This window comes from Ammodytes marinus (assembly GCF_949987685.1).
Source record: "Ammodytes marinus genome assembly, chromosome: 5".
Classification (NCBI taxonomy): Eukaryota; Metazoa; Chordata; class Actinopteri; order Uranoscopiformes; family Ammodytidae; genus Ammodytes; species Ammodytes marinus.
The window spans coordinates 12,973,277-12,988,333 of record NC_137234.1 but is presented as its reverse complement, the minus strand read 5'-3'; the positions used below and the strand labels follow the sequence as shown (position 1 = coordinate 12,988,333).

At 44.0% G+C, this 15,057-nt stretch overlaps 1 protein-coding gene across 5 annotated transcripts in view; it reads left to right on the top strand.

The window, feature by feature from the left end:
- tjp1b (tight junction protein 1b) overlaps positions 1-15,057 on the top strand; it is a 36,839-nt gene that overhangs the window by 16,659 nt on the left and 5,123 nt on the right. For 2 of the 5 annotated variants that reach the window (XM_080028269.1, XM_080028266.1), the window contains exons 6-25: positions 159-262; positions 734-902; positions 1,010-1,154; positions 3,531-3,667; positions 5,478-5,583; positions 6,756-6,906; positions 7,590-7,698; positions 7,796-8,015; positions 8,262-8,446; positions 8,537-8,632; positions 8,734-8,816; positions 8,911-9,121; positions 9,235-9,335; positions 9,460-9,813; positions 10,130-10,360; positions 11,431-12,315; positions 12,958-13,049; positions 13,276-13,491; positions 13,597-13,733; positions 14,574-15,036. In XM_080028269.1, the coding sequence (XP_079884395.1) occupies positions 159-262; positions 734-902; positions 1,010-1,154; positions 3,531-3,667; positions 5,478-5,583; positions 6,756-6,906; positions 7,590-7,698; positions 7,796-8,015; positions 8,262-8,446; positions 8,537-8,632; positions 8,734-8,816; positions 8,911-9,121; positions 9,235-9,335; positions 9,460-9,813; positions 10,130-10,360; positions 11,431-12,315; positions 12,958-13,049; positions 13,276-13,491; positions 13,597-13,733; positions 14,574-15,036 (4,195 nt within the window). Of the gene's footprint in view, positions 1-155; positions 263-733; positions 903-1,009; positions 1,155-3,530; positions 3,668-5,477; positions 5,584-6,755; positions 6,907-7,589; positions 7,699-7,795; positions 8,016-8,261; positions 8,447-8,536; positions 8,633-8,733; positions 8,817-8,910; positions 9,122-9,234; positions 9,336-9,459; positions 9,814-10,129; positions 10,361-11,430; positions 12,316-12,957; positions 13,050-13,275; positions 13,492-13,596; positions 13,734-14,573; positions 15,037-15,057 lie in introns of all 5 variants that reach the window. The other 3 variants (XM_080028267.1, XM_080028265.1, XM_080028268.1) reach the window with 2 other exon arrangements.

The window sequence follows — 15,057 nt, the reverse complement described above, 5'->3', positions numbered from 1 at the left end:
TAAACTCAAGTAAATCTAAAGTAAAAGAGCAATTAATCTTCTTTTAATCAGTACTGTTAATCCCAGTGGGATTGACAGCAAAGTGTGGTCAGTGCAGTGTGGTCATGTCAACTCTGTGCTAACATGCTCTTTGTTGCTGTCGTTCACTTTGTAAGCAGAATATGGCCTGCGCCTGGCCAGCCACATCTTCGTCAAGGACATTTCCCCAGAGAGCCTGGCAGCCAGGGACGGCAACATCCAGGAAGGGGATGTTGTACTGAAGGTGAGGGAGCAGGTGGGGGGAGGGGGACAAGAAGCCTGCTGAACAATAGATATGTCAATACAAGAAAAATATTTAACATGAAAGGAACAACTGAAAATGTAGCATTATTGTCTTTCACAGCACTTAAAAAATTACATTATCTCAGTAAATGATGTGCAAGTTGTAATGTACATCCATTTCTGAACCTGTTAGGGCTGCATCCAAATCTTTACAAATGAATTTCTCCCTGAAAAACATCATCAGTGTTGCAGTAAATTTGCATATGATCTTGCTTTTTTTAAAACATGCATTTGCAGCCTAAACTTAACACCTCATATGACCATTTATTGCAACGACAAAAAAAAGAGAGAAACAAATGTATTTATGTTTTAAAAACATACTTTATTTTATTTCTGTTACTACTAAACCCAATGTGCTGGCTGTTCTTTGTGAGTTCATGGCTAATTTGCTTATTTTTCTAAATTCTCTCAGATCAATGGCACAGTGACAGAGAACCTCTCCTTGATAGACGCCAAGAAGCTGATAGAAAGGTCGAAGGGCAAGCTAAAAATGGTGGTTCAGAGGGACGACAGGGCCACCCTGCTCAACATCCCGGACCTCGATGACAGCATTGCTTCAGCCAACGCCTCTGACAGAGACGGTGAGAGAGTGGTGTCCAGTGTTGGATGCTGAGCTTTAAAAACCCAGACGTGTCGGTGTGTGTTTCAGATTGCAGTCGTTAAAACAGTTGCTCTTTTGTTTGATCAGACATTTCAGATATCCATTCTCTGGCATCCGATCAGTCCAATCGATCGCATGACAGACATCGTAGCAGCCGCTCCCGCTCTCCAGACAGACGGTCTGAGCCCTCAGACCACTCCAGACACTCGCCCCCACAGATAAGCAATGGAAGGTAAAGAGAATACATCCATACATTTAATGTTTTTTAAGGCTTTTAACTGTGATAACAGAAATGCAACAGGAGGGATCTGTCATTTTCATATACTGTAGATTCATTTAGTTTGCTACTTTATTTGTTGTACTTCCTCTCTCTGTTTGATATTAAACAGAAGCAATCCAGTGCCAACAATAATTCCAACAAAGAAAATTCTTAGAGAAAAGGCACATCTTCGTAGAGCTCCAATTACTTGACTGCAAACTGATAGAAATACCACAGCAGTGACGATGTAACCAGTATCAGCACATTTTTTAACTGTGTTTATATACAGCTGCAACAACATCGATAGAAAAAGAATATACATCTTTTTTGATAATCCAGCAACTTTGCGGTTATATGGCATGCATACTCAGCTACCGATGTGCTCCGGGTTTGTCCAAATGAATTAAGCAGCCTTTTTCATGTTTTTGTTTTTGTTTTGGTTGTGAAGGACTTTCGATTTTTTTCTGTGATTTATATCAGCCCATTCAGCACTTCTTTGTTTGTAATCTTGTTTGAACGTACCTCATTAATTCTTCATTTGAACTCCATAGAGCACCAGAGTTGTTTCACACTGGCTATTGATCTTAGAAAAATAAAAGTCAACTGTTAAAGAGAGCAGCGAATGAGTCAATCTTGGTTAAAGTTAGGGTTGAGGACCAGGTCAAAACTGTGCTCTGCTCAGTTGTAAAATGCATTACTGTGTCCTTGAGGCCATTTTGGGCATAGCAGTTTTATAAACTGATGCCATATGCCAAAGATGAAAATATGCATCATCAATAAGCAACAATGCTTATGAGTACAGTCGCACCAATACTCACTTTTAATGAGATTTGTTTGCCCTTTTTATTCCCCCTTATACTTCAACAGCTGGAGAATACCGTAAGTTTGGCACAGTATCCCAGTGAATAGTAACCAATAGTAGTGGTAGTAATAGATTTGATGTGCATTAGTAGAAAAGTAGAACTAGTGTTAGGACCTTTACAAACACTCTAAACACAGTCATCTTTGCGGTAGAGAACTTTGAATTTGTGTCCGAAAAATCAGTGTTTCTTGTAGCAGCAGGTTATAAACTTATGAAATATTGCTGAGTTCACATTTTTTTACAACATCAATTATTCAGTAAGATTTATTGTTTTGACTAAAGATGACACAGCCCTGTGAAAGTATCCCAGGATCCCTGTGTCTCCTGAATGTTTTAGTGGGCCAACATGTATGGCACAAAGACAATATGGCTCCAACAATGAAGGAAGAAGAGGCCGTCACAAACTATCAGTGGCAACAGTCTCCCATTTTACGTGTGGCTGAGCTTTTGTATCTGTTCAATAGATTGTGTCTTTGGGCAAAATTCACAATTATAGACAGAAGTGTGAATAAATGAAGATGCCAAAAGCAAAAATGTGTTGTTATAATTTAATTCTGACACATCTAAGCTTACTGGAGCACTGACTCATTTCCAAAAGTATTTCTAATTAACTGGAAGGAGATGCTTGGACTGGATGTTATTGTGTTTGTCTGAACCTGATCTGAGACCTGTGACTTTTTCTCTCGGTTAAGGAAGTTGGCAGTTAAGAGTAGGGTCTCCTCCAGGATGGGTTAAAAAAAAGGAGGATTGTTCCTCTGCAGCCGGTTCTAACAGGTTCCTCCATGGTTACTTGGTCACTCATCCTGTGAATAAAGCGAGTGAGTGTTTTGCCCAGTAAAGTTGTGCCAGTGAGCAGCCATGTGGCCAGAAGGTTGGAGTCAATGGAGCCAATGGACACCCTGCTGTGCTTGCTTCTGCTCCATTTTGATTTCTCATGTGGAAAACATGGAGAATGTCAGTATTTATAAAAATTTAAAAAAACAAAGGAATCACTCTGTCATCATTTACAATTATTTGACTCATTAATTGGCATGGGTCACTGCATATCCGTTTACCTTTTGAGACTGGCAGCGTATTCAAACATGGACTGTTATAAAGCCAGAGCCTCACAGTGCAATTTACCTGGAGGACAAAATCCACTCTGACACCTTAGATAGGCTGATCTAAAAATAGAGCTCAAAAGGGTGGAAAGACAAAGTGGTGACCTTCAATACTAAGATGCAGCCTCAAACTCAAATAGGCTGTTCCTTTCACCTGTTTTTCTTTGCTCAGCTGGTGCGTGTCCGCTGCAGTCAGGAGAAAAATATATCTTGGATTTTGTACTGAGTGGTGTATGGCCTTGGTATTGTTCCGTGTAGTCCAGATTTTGTAGACTTAAAGCCCTCCAGTTTCCTTCAATCTTTACAACTCCTTAATACAATATTTATAGTCTTAGTTATTCATTTTGTAAAGATAAATTGTCTCAAAACATCTTCTTTTGTTCACAGTCACAGAAGTCGTGATGATGAGCGGCTCTCGAAGCAGGCTTCAACACCAGCAAAGCTAGCAGAGGAGGTTCCTCTGCCCAAACCGAAAGAGGCGGCCATTGTCAGAGAGGATAAACAGCTCCTCCCCCCACTTCCAGGTTAGGAATAACAATTGTCCATTAAAAGTCATGTTATTAAGCTAAATGCACTTTTCATGTTTGTTTTTTCAACGTCAATATGGGTCCCCAGTGTGATAAGAGACTCCCAAAGTATGAAAAAAGACAACCCTCTCTCTTTTTCTCCAACTCCATCTCCAACCTTTCTGAAAATAGCCTCACCCCCAATTACCAATCTAACCTAGCACTACCTCTACCTCTGAAAAGCACACCCCCAGACACCCCTGAATCTAACTGACAGTTAGATTCAGGGCCTATCAGAGCAAACTTGGCTTTTTAGAATACAGGTCTTAAAGAGACAGGCTCTACTGAGCGTTTCAGAGAGAGGCTAAAAAGAGTAAATTCAGCAATGGCACTGTGAGAAATATAAAGGATTTGTGGACACTACACCATGAAAACAGTCTAGTAGAAACCCAAATTACAATTTTGAACAAGACAATTAGGTAGGCGCATGTGTAGTGCGTACATGTCGGAAGTTTACACATAATACCCATTCATTTAAGCAAATAGGACAAACACATGAATGCAAGTCAAACGTTACATTGGTGGTGTGGAACAATGGCCTGATGCAACTTTGGTCAATTTAGGGATTATATCATGTTTGAAAAGACTGTTGTGCAACAAAGAAGGTATTGTGCAGGGCCTGCAGTCGCCTAACAAACCATATGAGCACTGCAAACAGCAGCAAAGGCAGCTATATAACAAGTGTACAGCCAGAAAGTAGTGATGCTCTAGCCCAGTTAGTAACTAAACTACTATTTCAGAGTTGTTTGCAACTGTTACTGATGAGACACTGTGTGGTAACTAACCCCATAACACACTACCTCCCTTAAGACACAATGCCCATTTAAAGGTTGACACAGTGAATGTTAAACTCAATCTTGACTTTAGAAAATTATATTGCAAATCCATACGCAATATCTGACAGAAAAATAGCCATTGGGTATTTCCCTAAATCGTTCAATGACTTAATTATGGTCAAATTAAATATGTTCTGCCCTTTTTACAACGCTGCCATGAAAAGAAAAAAAATCAAACAGATGCCTGCTGAGCCTGGCAGAGTTTGCCTGGAGCCAAGTGAAAATAAACCGTATGAGCTGAACGAATGTGACGTTCCTCCCCAGCCTGCAGCACTCTGCTGTCTTTCTGTTTGACCTCTCCGTTCAGGACACTGTGTGTCTCTGTGTGTGTCTCTCTCTCGCTCTGTGTGTGTTGTGTCTCTCTATCTCTTTCCCCCTAAGTGTGTGTGTGTGTGTGTCTCTCTCTCTCTCTCTCGGGGTGTGTGTGTGTGTGTCTGTGTCTGTGTGTGTGTGTGTGTGTGTGTGTGTGTGTGTGTGTGTGTGTGTGTGTGTGTGTGTGTGTGTGTGTGTCTGTGAGTGCTTGTACATCTACTTTTGTGAGGACCACTTTGAGTTTTAGCGCATAGAAGTGAGGACATTTTTGAAGTGGCCTGTTCTCACTATACTTTAAAGGGTTTAAGACTTGTGTTTTAAGGTTCCAGTCAGAATGAGGTTTATAAATGATATATATGATATTATACACCTATATTATATTAGGCATTTATTTTGTGATGGTTAGGGTAAGGGGCTAGGGAATGTATTGTGTCAAATGGGTTAGGGTTTGTCTGTATGTGGTTTTAAACACTTGTGTATTTTGGTGTAACATATGTATGTGCTGTACTGTTAAGTAGCAACAATGTTTAAGGGAGTATTTCTTTGTTTTTGAAATACAAGTGATGCATGTCATCAACTGTTTACAATAATAACTTGGGTTTGTTTGTGTTTTTGTTCAGAGCCTAAGCCGGTGTATGCTCAACCTGGACAGCCAGACGTAGACCTGCCAGTCAGTCCTGCTGATGCCCCTGTGCCAAGCGCTGCCCATGACGATAGCATCCTAAGGTAAAATGAAAAATATATGTAATATTTTATACCATTTCATATTAAGGTTATCTAAAAATATTAGGGCTGTCAAATTAACGCGTTAATTTCGATTAATTAATCACAGAAAAATTAACGCGATTAAAAAAATTAACGCAGATTAATCGCACCTCTATAGTGCCCTTTGACCCGGTGCAAAAGAGTTGAGACGATAGCGGAGCTGTACCTGTAGCTTGCGCACACGGCCCGCACGGGATTAAAGAGTAAAGAAAGAAGCATAGAGAGGGCTCTATGGATGTGTAATGGGCTGCTCCGGGCACATAAACATGAAGGTAGGAATACGTCTTATGTTATTCTCCGCATGTCTACTCTGTGCTTTATTGATTTAGTGGGTGCTCACTTTTGTTTGCTACCTGCGATCGACACCCGCCCCCTCTCACTCTTCCTAGCATATGCCTGTCTTTTTTCCTCCATGTGTGTGTGTGTGTGTGTGTGTCAATATTTTTGGCTATGAGTAGGACGGTGAATGAGTCGGTATAGGCTATGCGCACCGCAACTGTGGCAGTGCAGCGTTGTCTGTTGGGGGAGATAGACAGTCTAATTTAGCCTGCTTGTTTTTTTTTTAGAGGAGACAGAAGTTATGAGAGACCGGGAGAGCGAGCGAGAGAGAGCGAGCGAGAGAGACAGACAGACGAACGGTAGCCTATAGGCCTACAGTTGTTTATAAACAGGCAAAAAGTGTCATATAAGTATGCGATTAATTTAGATTAATTAATCACAGAGCCTGTAATTAATTAGATTAATTTTTTTAATCGCTTGACAGCCCTAAAAAATATACATAACAAAAACTACTATGTGCCCTCTCTGTTCTCAGTTTACTTGATTATAAAGAGAAGTCAACCGTGTGGACGGATGTGTATTTTGTAGCATGCGCTGGTTTGGTGGGCAAGTTGAATAAGCACTTTAAAAATGACGTTCATCCATAGCAACAATATTGCTATTGAAGAAAATATTGAAATGTAGTCACATTTTCTGTAGGACTCTTTGCTTTCACAAGCATACTAAAGCATAAACAATATTACCGAAATTGAAACCTGGCTTGCATCCAAGAGTCACTCAACTATTTATTATTGAAGTTTGCATTGGAAAGTAAGTACGCAAATTTAACTATTGTCTTTACTCTCTGTCCTCAGGCCAAGCATGAAGTTGGTGAAATTCAAGAAGGGGGAGAGTGTGGGGCTGCGGCTGGCTGGGGGGAATGACGTGGGGATCTTCGTAGCTGGAGTGCTGGAGGATAGCCCAGCTGCTAAGGAAGGCCTGGAGGAGGGCGACCAAATTCTCAGGGTCAGATACTTTATTTGTAATACAGCAAGTGTATAACCTGATAGCTGAAATTTTAAGTGGTTGTTTAGAAATTGAAGAGTAGTTGTACAAATTAGATTGCTTAACATTTGCTTGTAAAACTGCTGTTATGCAATGTTACAAGGATTTTTTTGTTTTTCCTTGTTTGAACAATGGGTATCTGATAGTGTTGTTTGTAAACAGCCATGTTTTATGGGGAATGTGTACTCAAGCTTTACCCTTTTTTAATTCATGTTTTCACACACTGGCTGCTCCAAAATTCTTCTACCTCCAGGCTGGTCTCTTAGCAATGGCCCAGAGGGAGCGCGCACACACACACACACACACACACACACACACACAAAAACTGTTTCCTCTCGCTGTGTTTGTCCCATTTCCTCAAAGCTATATATCTCACTGTTTTTACCACCTCCTCCTTTCTCTAAGTATAATGAGGAATGGCTTGAGTTCTTGCAGTGCAGTAAAACCTGCAGTTACCCGGGCAATACTATGAATAGAAAGAGCTATGTAAACCTTTTACCTAAATAGAGGTTTAGTCTTTCTGTCGCTTACTCTATATACAATAATGCTGAATCCCTTCAATTAACCTTAACAGTCCTATACAACGGTGAAGTTATTCTGAGGAAAGCATAAAGCAGTAACATCTAGGTGTTCCCAAATTTCAGGTAAATAATGTAGATTTTGCAAACATAATCCGAGAGGAGGCGGTGCTGTTCCTCCTGGACCTCCCTAAGGGTGAAGAGGTCACCATTCTGGCCCAGAAGAAGAAAGATGGTAAGTGAAGTGAGTAAGGGGAGATGAGTTTGAGAGATGACTTTGTATTGGTCCCATTCACCCAGTCTTTCTGATTTCACCGCTCTTTCCGGTTCAGTGTATCGGCGGATCGTGGAGTCGGACGTCGGCGACTCCTTCTACATTCGGACACACTTTGAGTACGAGAAGGAATCTCCGTACGGGCTGAGCTTCAACAAGGGCGAGGTGTTCCGCGTGGTGGACACCCTCTACAACGGCAAGCTTGGCTCCTGGTTGGCTATTCGCATTGGCAAGAACCACCAAGAGGTGGAGAGGGGCATCATCCCAAACAAAAACAGGTGAGCGCATCCTGACCAAACACACGCGTCAGTCATCTCCCAATGAGTGACAGGCTGGATAAATGTTTGTCTCAACAGTAGACATTCAGGTCCCCCTATTTCTATTACATTTGTTATGATTAACATTGCCATGTAATGTCCTTAGGTATTGGCAGTGTTAAGGTTAGCTCGGCCAAGTTTATGACACATCCATTAGCTTGTGTTACATTACGGACTGTCTCTTGTGTTTCTGCCGTTTGTCAACAGAGCGGAGCAGCTCTCCAGCGTGCAATACACTCTCCCCAAAACAGCAGGGGGCGACAGGGCGGACTTCTGGAGGTTTCGAGGTCTTCGAAGCTCCAAGAGGAACCTGAGAAAGAGCAGGGAGGACCTCTCTTCCCAACCTGTCCAGACAAAGTTCCCAGCTTATGAAAGAGTTGTGCTGAGAGAGGGTGAGCAATCTGACCATGTCTGATAGCCTACATGTCAATGTGAGAATAAATCAACCTTTTTAAGAGCTGTATTTTCATTATTTTGTGCAGCTGGTTTTCTGAGACCTGTGGTGATATTTGGGCCCATCGCTGATACTGCTCGAGAAAAACTCTCCAGAGAAGAGCCAGATCTTTTTGAACTTGCAAGTACGTTTAACACTTAAATTGAAGGTAATGTCAACTGACAGTGAAACCTGTTGGAACTCCAAAATGTTTTCTACATAAATCCCTCTAACCTCTTTTCCCAGAGAGTGAACCGAGAGATGCAGGAACAGACCAGCGTAGTTCAGGAATCATTCGTCTTCACACCATCAAAACGATCATTGACAGAGTGAGTATGCCTCAGTTTTAGCAGATCAAATGAATAACGGTTTTAAGATGACTTTGTCACAGGAATATTTCTTTCCTGTCCTTATCTAATGAAGGACAAACATGCAGTGCTGGATATTACCCCGAACGCTGTGGACAGGCTGAACTATGCTCAGTGGTACCCGATCGTAGTCTTCCTAAATCCTGATAACAAGCAAGGTGTGAAGAACATGAGGACCAGACTGTGTCCAGAGTCCAGGAAGAGTGCCAGGAAGCTCTATGAGAGAGCCATTAAACTGAGGAAGAATAATCACCACCTGTTCACCAGTGAGTGGGCAGAGACTAGTTATAACATAGAACATTAAAACATTATATTGTCTTTTCTTACATGTTTTATTCTTGATGAAGTGATTGTGGATCAAAAATTATTCTACTCATAGCCACCATCAACTTGAACAATATGAATGACGGCTGGTACGGCGCTCTGAAAGAAACAATCCAGCAACAGCAGAACCAGTTGGTGTGGGTGTCAGAGGGCAAGGTGAGAGGCAGACCTGTGAGGGTTTTTTTTTTTTCTTTCATTCCATTTCATTAAACAATATTTTTGGAGTTCTGTTATTCTCACCTAGCCAAATGTGAGATGATGAATCATCTTCTGTGCCCAGGCGGACGGCACTACAGAGGATGACTTGGATATCCACGACGACCGTCTGTCCTACCTGTCGGCTCCAGGCAGTGAATACTCCATGTACAGCACGGACAGCCGCCACACCTCTGACTATGAGGACACAGACACGGAGGGCGGAGCCTACACAGACCAGGAACTAGACGAGACTTTGAACGACGAGGTGGGCCTTCCCACGGAGCCCGCCATCACCCGTTCTTCAGAGCCTGTTAGAGAAGACCCACCTGTGATTCAGGACACACCGGGTTACCCTGGATACCAGCACCCTGTGCAGCCCGACCCGGCCGGTCGCATTGACCCTGCTGGGTTCAAGATGGCAGCAGCTCCGCAACAGGTAAAGTTCATATCTAGCTTTGCAGGCAGGCTACTGTAGGCTGTGCTTGTCAGGGATGGATGTATGGCTTAAAGTATATGTCTGTTCAGTGTTGTATCCTGACCTTTTGTTAAGATGAAATGTCCTATGCTAAGTAATAACATTTTTGTAAATGCTACTGGTATGTTATCTATTCTAACCACATTTTTGAGGGCGCATTCTCTGGCTGGTGTAAAACTGATTCAGTGTAAGGAAGAAGATCATGGTGTTGGGGTGAGCTTACTTTGTGTGCCCTTGGCAGGCTGTGTTATAAATGTCTCTTAACAATACTTCACAGCAAGATGAGGCTGCTCTGCCCATGTCCTCGTTGCCTCCGGCGGTGGTAACGCCCCCTGCTGTTGAGCAGCCTGTACAGCTAGAGGGTTTGCACCTTGAGGAGCCGCCTGCTGCAGCCGCAGCTCCTCAGGCTGACTCACTTAGCAGCCCCAGCCCTGCCCCTGAGCTTATTCAGACCCCACCATCACCACACGAACCCCACCCGTCTGGACCGCCTGGTCCAGAACCAAAGGTACCCGCTGTCTCACCAGCCACTCGGACCGGGCCTGGGCCACAGCCTGCTGTTTTAACTGCCTGTCTTCTCGCACATGCTTTCCACTCGCTCTCTGCATGACACGCCCACACTGTGTGACTTACAGAGCCCACTGTGTGCCTCTGGCTCCCAGAGAAAATGTGTGACAGACAAGTCCACATGCACCACAGTAGGCTGGGAGACCAGAAGGACTGGTACAGTCTTTGACCAGGGTGAAGACATCCACAACCAGCCCTAACTGTTGCCTCTTACTTCCTTTGCATGGCTCCTAATGTTTTTGGGTTCTTTTCAGCTTTAACTCTCCTCTGTAGATGAACGATAGCAGCACTTGCAGTGGCATCATAGTGGTAGATGTGTCGTCTGTTGTAGTGCTAGTAGTTTGACGTTGCATTAGATGCAAACTGAATGTTGGTTGCATGATGAAAGCTAACCTGCAGACAGTACTCTTGGTAACTATTACCATCAAGCAATTCTCCTTATGGAAAAACAAACTTACAATCAGCACACTGCATTGTGTCTTCTGTCCTATAGTTTCCTGCTATTGCTTTGAGTAGACGCCAACAAATCAACCTTCTTCAATAGGATTCCCTGTAACTAGATTTGCTGTCTACAGGCTACACATCATATGTTTGAAATGAGGCCTTTCAGAAATGTGCAAATTTCTTGTAAGTTTACCATTTATAAAATGTGTTATTGTGTAAAACCCAGCTGTGCTTATCATTCTTGAAAGGCATCTTGTCAAACAGGCATTCAGATCTGTTTGAATAATGGACAAAGGTTTGCTTGTGTTATTGCACTTAAATCAATGTTTGTTTAAGTAAATTGCAGAAAGATTTATTTTTTAATGATTTGGTTAATGCTGTTCATTTTCTCAAGGTATCAGTTAATATCACAGTAATTATTTAAATCTTGAAGTTGTATCGGTGTTGGAGGGAAAAAAACATTGTGACTTTACCGCTTTCTATCCTTCAAATGTGGTGGTGGTTAAAAGTTCAAAATGATGACGATGGGATGGATTCATTCATTCATTTAGCGTTGTTTCTTCACAGATGTACAAGAAAGATCTGTACAATATGGAGGACCCTGTGCGCATCAACCACGGCATGAAACAGTCCATGAGCTACAGTCACCAGCCGTCGTACCAGGACAAACAGCCATACCGCGAATACGACCACCCGCCTTACGGATACGATGGAGGAGGAGGCGGGGGCTACACAGAACCAAAGCCTCACAACACAACTGACTCTCACCTGCACTACGACAACCGTGTGCCTCATTACAGCGAACAGTGGCCCCCCTATGACCAGCAGACCTCACCGTCCCAGCAGCCCTCGGGGTACCAGCCGGGCCACCAGCAGCAGCCCATGGCCTACAGCCCCCGCTCCCCTTATGAGGACGGACCAGGGAGGGACTACAGCCCCCCTCAGCCGCGCTATGACGAAGCCCCGGTCCTGGGCTACGACGGCCGACCGCGCCACAGTAAACCCCCCGGGCCCATTCGTTATGATGAGCCCCCACCCCCACCTCCCCCCTCCGGCTATGACGCTCGCTCCCCGTATGAGGCCGAGCCTCACGGCTTCCCCATTAACTCACCTCGGACACCAGAGCCCCCAAAGCAGCAGCAGCAGCAGTATTACGGTGACTCTGGTCTGAGGCCCACCTACATTCCCGGGCCTCCAAACCGGGGCTATAAGCCAGGGATGCACGAGCCCATGATGAACTCTGAATCCATAATCTCTGCAGAGACCCTGTCCTCTCCCGGTGAGCCAGCCATCACTCCGGGCTCCAAACCCCTCCCTCCCCCGCCCCGGGAAGACCACGACGAGGACCCGGCCATGAAACCGCAGTCAGTGCTGAACCGAGTCAAGATGTTTGAGAACAAACGCTCTGTTTCTATGGACAGGGCTAAAGAAGGCGAGTCGTCAGCTCTCAAGGTAAGTTCCTCACTCACAAAGGTATGTGCAGCCGTCACCTCAACGGGTCACAGGATTGTGGGACCCTATTGTCCCACATGTGGATTTATACGTTTTAGACAAAAAAATGTAAACACCTAGTAGCTCTAAACTCTAAAGCAACTTCATCATAATTATTAACATCATAACAAATAAAGTTACATAGTCAAACAGTATAGTAAGTACTATAATGCAAAACATAAATAACTCAAATGTTAACAATTAATTTAACTAAAGTTAACTAAGACAATACTCTAAATACATATAATTATAACGCCTGGTACAAGGTGGATCATGCTAAATGTGAGGTAGGAGCATTGGTTAGCTATTAAAGATGTTTAAAATCTAGTACTGTGATGTGTGAAGTATTTTCAATAGAACACAAGCTCACTAACAAAGCTCCAAGGAAGCCAAAAGCTGCAGATGCATCAGCCATAAAAACTGCAGAGCTGCAAGACTTGAAACTGCAAGCTTGTTTTTGTGCTGCTGTTTTGTAACCGTCTGGCCCTGGTGAGAAGTTAGGCACAGTAGCTCGTATCTATGTGCATGCAATCCATTCATGTGAAAAAAATTTGGATCAGATGCAAGAAGCACTAAACAGACGCCCTCTTTTTGCTTTTTCAGCCTGCAGATGTTCCTAAACCTGTGAGTGCACCTGGTCCGGTCCTCAAAGCCAATTCCCTCAGCAACCTGGAGCAGGAGAAGTCCACCTATAGGTACGTAGTCCTCATTACAGCATCCCAGGCAGATGGACAACCCTGAGATCCTTGTAAAGGAATACATTTTTGTTGTTGTTGTTTGAGCTCCACCTAGTGGACATAAGTCTCCCTGTCTGGGAGTATTCTCTGCAGATCATCTCTTGTCATCAGGCTGAAGGTCAATCTTCCTGTCTGTTTAAATCATTGCAGCTGTGTAACTTGTTTCTTTCCTCCTCCTCTGCAGGACTCCTGAGCCTCAGAAGCCCCACACTAAACCCCTGGATGATATAATGCGTACCAACCACTACGACCCAGATGAGGATGAGGAGTACTACAGAAAACAGTTGTCCTACTTTGATCGCCGTAGCTTTGACAGCAAGGCCATGGGCCAACCCATGCCTGGCATCAACCGCTTCCATGATATGCCCAAACCTGCTCAGCTCTCCTACCCATACAATAGGTACGACCATACACCTCATGCCAGCACTGTTGGCTGAGTCACACCAGATATCCCAATTATAATTGCTCTCATGAACTCTATTGTTTGTGTGTTTGCCTACTGCAGAGTTGAGTCTCTAGAGAAAGTGAGTCCAGTGGAAAAGAGATATGAACCCCTTCCCCAAATCAGCCCCTCCTCACAGTACGGGCCCCCAGCGTCCGCCATGCCACCCAACACACTGCCCAAGCTCAGCCCCAGTGACGGTAAGCTTTCCTGCTTATCTAGTGTACATTAACATTGCATGTATATGTATTTTTGTTGAATTTGAATTTTTTGTTCCGCTTGTGATGTATAGTAGATCTTAAACAATGACCGACAGCAACTATGCGACAAATATTCAAATAAAACTGTCAAACATTATCTGTTCCTACCAAGCCCCAACCTCAGCGATTTTTACCAGCATCCAATAAGGAAGTGACCACAACTGTAGTAACCGGAAGTGCCACTGGGGGGTGGTGCCAAGACCGAGCAGTTGACTCACTTGTTTGACAGGCCGTTTTCAAAGTCTTATTAAACCTATTTACAGCCTGGGCCACGAAACCATTTTAGTCTGTATGTTTAGGTCATATCTCCATGACAACACTGAGGGGGGTGAATTTTTTTTGACCACGCTAGTTTTTATTCTTTTGGAGGTTAAAATGTATTGGCGCGATCTCTTGAGTGACTGCTCTCCGCCCGTTGTCCCTCACTTTGCCTCGGAGGTATACGTCAGCTATCTCCCTCCCCCTCACAAAATGGCGACGCGCATAAACCAGGATTATTGGATGCCGTGTGAATAACTGAGGTCAGCCCGGATGCTACATCCATGTTATTTACTATCTATGGTTCCTACCTTCTTCAATTTTTCTATTCTTCCTTTGTTTTATATCCCCTTTTTAAACAGAATATCATTGGGTTTAGTCTGTTGGTCAGACAAAATTGTTTTAGGAATGTATTTTATTTTATTATTCAAAGACATTTAACAAATCAGACAAGTAATCGATGAATTGAGAATATAATACCAGTATTTAAGTGATTCTATCCTACTCCATGTACGTTTCCAGTGAACTCCATACCCGAGCCGATGATGTCACCCAATCCTAAACCTGAGCTGGCAGCTCTCAGGCCTCCCAGCAGGGACGAACCCACACCAGGTGGCTACCGGCTCCCCGACAAATCCCCGGTCAACGGTACCGACGCAGCACCCCCAAAGACGCTGGGCACTCCCGCTCCAACTAGCTACAACCGCTACGTCCCCAAGCCGTACACAAGCTCAGCGCGGCCCTTCGAGCGCAAGTTTGAGAGCCCCAAGTTCAACCACAACCTGCTGCCCAACGACACACAGGTGAAGACAGACCTGCTCCTCAGTAAGCCCAGTGTGGTGAGCAACAGCGGGGGGAAGCCTCAGCTGTCACCGCAGCCCCTGGATCACGACAGCGGCCTGGACACCTTCACACGCACTATGGACAACAGGCCCAAATACCAGCACAATAACATCAACGCCATGCCCAAGGCCATCCCCGTGAGGTAAGAGCAGCACATCCAGCT